Here is a 3,066-nt window from a genome sequence, read left to right on the forward strand (position 1 = left end):
ACTTCACGCATACATTTTCTATCTACATTTGGTGGAGGGGAGTGACTTATATGTATATGTGGGTAGAAAAATGTATGCGTGGAGACAGTATGTTCCGCCCCCCCCCCTTCGGGGGGCTCCACTTCGTTAAAAATAACCCTACCCACCCTATGTCAGAGGTGTGGAGTGGATCTCGCTTCACGTGGAAAGTTGCAAACCCATGTGGAACAGTACAATGGTGGAAGTACATGCGTGGAGACAGTATGTTCCGCCCCCCCTTCGGGGGGCCCCACTTCGTTAAAATATGACCATACCCAAACCATGTCTGAGATGTAGAGTGGATCTCGCTTGCTCGGTCAGTCTGCGCCGCGAGAAGAATTAAGCGTGCGCGCGCGCGCGCGTGTGTGTGTGTTCAACTCGTACCGATTGGTGCGGGAGGGGGCAGGTGTGACCTTGTAAATGAAAACGGTAGTTTGTTTATGATTTTAAAGGTAGCTACACAGGCATTTTAATAAAAATTACTAAGAAAAAGTATAAAAATTTTTAGTTTTCAATTTGTTATATCTCCTAAACCAATGCCGTCCCCCACTTGATTCTTGCGGGGAATTACTCAGAAAACTCTCCCCTACAACATATCTAAGTGGCGAGGAAATCGGTGAGGTGTGACCTATTCTGCATATTTACCATGGCCGGTTTTCGGCGAGAAAGAAATTCCTCGGCTGGCGAGCCCACCGCGGGGCGTTCACTGTTGCGTAAAGGTCGTTCTACATTAGTCGCATCTTAGCGTCGCAAGGATCGCAAATCATAGATTCGGCCAATCAGCGTTGACTTATAACTAGTCTACGACCCTTGCGACGCTAAGATGCGACTAATGTAGAACGACCTTAAGACGCACCTCCACGCGAACAGAGTAATTTAGCGACGGAATGCGTTTGGTTTGAATGTCCTCGGTTGGCTGCAGATGAGCCTGCGGACCCTTCACGCACGTGCCGAGCGTCGCGGCGACGTGCATGCAACGTGAACTCACTTAGCAGGCATTTTGTTATGTGGGTATTTATGTAAAGTATCATGTATATTATACTGTCTGATTATATGTTTGTTTATGAACAAGTTGGCATACCTCGAAGTCAAAGTCAATTTCATCAATTGATATCTTGTGTTTTCTAACATAATTCTGAGCAATCGCTGTAAGAAAAGAATGCGGGAACGAGAACCCTGATATCCAAAACGTAGCAGGTTTTCCATAATCTAACCAGTTTTGCAAGAAGTTTATTCGCTTTATAAGGTCATCCACAAAGCTTGACAATTGTTTCAAACTGGGATAGGTACATACTTTAATCCAGTTGGGTGGAATTTTAGCGTTGAGCATATTACTCGCCATCTCCTGTTATAAGATATATTATTAGATATTATATTAGATATATTATTAGAAATAATGAAGAGATTCAAAAGCTAACTGTGAAAATTACTTTAACCGTAGTTTCATATTTAGAAAAAGTTGAGAAAATTTTCAGAAAGTATTTAAACAGGTGTGCGCTCTCAATACATATAGAGTTTTACGCATAACGATACGCTCAAAGAAGCACAATGAATGTTCTATTCCATTTAAATCACATGATTCTGAGAGTCACTTATAAAATCAGTGAGCAACATTGAATATATTCTGTTGTGTATATTTTTTATTTTATGTATTCCTTATTGTATATATTCGATTCTATAGCATACACGTGCGTGCGTGAAATAGATCGATAAGCCTAACAATAAAAGTACTGATATGTTCTGGCCTGCAAAAAGCTGGCCAGGAAAAGGCTTGAGACTTGTACACTTAAAGAGATCTATAAAAAATTTTATTAAGCCTGATATTCATTGGCCTTTTCTTAAAGGATCAGTTCTTCATTTATACCGTGAGTTACAAATAATATGTCAGTTTTTTTATTTATTTTTTATTAAGTAAAATTGCATATAGTAAATGTCCAGATTTATTGTGTTTCTTACGATGATGGCAAGTTTAAATCGATGTTTTAAATATTGAAATTTTTTTACATTTCTGTTACAATACATAATTGTTTATTAATAAAGTTCGGAATCAGTTGGAACTATTGCTTTACGTTACTGCGGGTGAATATGATGATGCAATTAGAGGGTTGAAGAGAGCTGAGGCTGATATGTCACTTGAAACGGAGGCAGATGATGCTCCACGAAAGAGGAAGCTACCAAGGTAATACATGGACTCTGATGAAGACAATAAAGATGAAAGTAACAATAGGCTGTTTCGAAAAGGAAAAGGTCCTTGCAAGAACAAAGCTAGAAGGCTTTGCGAAAATGATGAAAGCGAAGGAAGTAACAGTTTGCCTGAGATAGATTCCGATATTTTAAATGCAGTTAAAGAAAGCACAATAAATCAAACACAAGATGAAATGAGTAAGAAAGTGACAAGAAGGCAATCTTTCGAGAACGATGTTACGATCAGAATCCTTCAGGAGTTCCAAAACAGTATCAGTGGTGACATTGAGCAAGACGTTTGCAACGATCCACTTTAAACTAATATCGGCAAGAAGAGAAACAGTGGAAAACAGCAGAAAATAGATTATACCAAGCAGAAGAAATTTGTGCTAAGAACAATGCCAAGCAAAAACTAAAAAAAACATTGTTTTGTAATGAAACTTCTTCAGTTCTCTCTCCTATCAAGAACAAAGTGACAAGCAGCAAATTGTCTGAGATTCCTAATCCCTTAATGTCTGAACCAAGTTTTACTAACGCTTGTCAAGTTTCATGTCCGTCTTCTATGCGAATAAATGGTTCTAATAAAACATCTTCATGCTCGGCTGAAAATTTATCAAGTTTATCGACAGAGACCAACATTCCCGATGCATGCTTGAAAGGTTTAGAGGCAGATCAAGATAAAACTAAAAAAATGTTTGTACAGTTGATGAAGAAGAATTACAAGTGGAGCGTCATGACTCTTTCGACTATCAAGATAAAGGTATTTACTTGTGTTTATGGTTCACATAATGGTTTTCACATATTCAGCAAGTAATATTCAGACTCTCAATAAATGTGTTTTTCTATTGGCTTTCAGGCTTTCGC

At 38.6% G+C, this 3,066-nt stretch overlaps 1 protein-coding gene across 1 annotated transcript; it reads right to left on the reverse strand.

Moving 5' to 3' along the window:
• Positions 1–610: 610 nt before the first annotated feature.
• LOC105556502 (dynein heavy chain 12, axonemal-like) lies at positions 611–1,461 on the reverse strand. The gene has a single exon (XM_012003599.1). The coding sequence runs from the start codon at positions 1,358–1,360 to the stop codon at positions 1,055–1,057; it is 306 nt and encodes a 101-aa protein (XP_011858989.1). The 5' UTR covers positions 1,361–1,461; the 3' UTR covers positions 611–1,054.
• Between the last annotated feature and the right edge of the window lie 1,605 nt (positions 1,462–3,066).

This window comes from Vollenhovia emeryi, unplaced genomic scaffold (assembly GCF_000949405.1).
Source record: "Vollenhovia emeryi isolate VEMERY1.0 unplaced genomic scaffold, V.emery_V1.0 DF939975.1, whole genome shotgun sequence".
In the NCBI taxonomy this organism is placed as follows: Eukaryota; Metazoa; Arthropoda; class Insecta; order Hymenoptera; family Formicidae; genus Vollenhovia; species Vollenhovia emeryi.

Coding starts and splice junctions, on each gene's coding strand:
- LOC105556502 (XM_012003599.1), bottom strand. CDS start 1,360: ATGGCGAGTAATATGCTCAACGCTAAAATTCCACCCAACTGGATTAAA.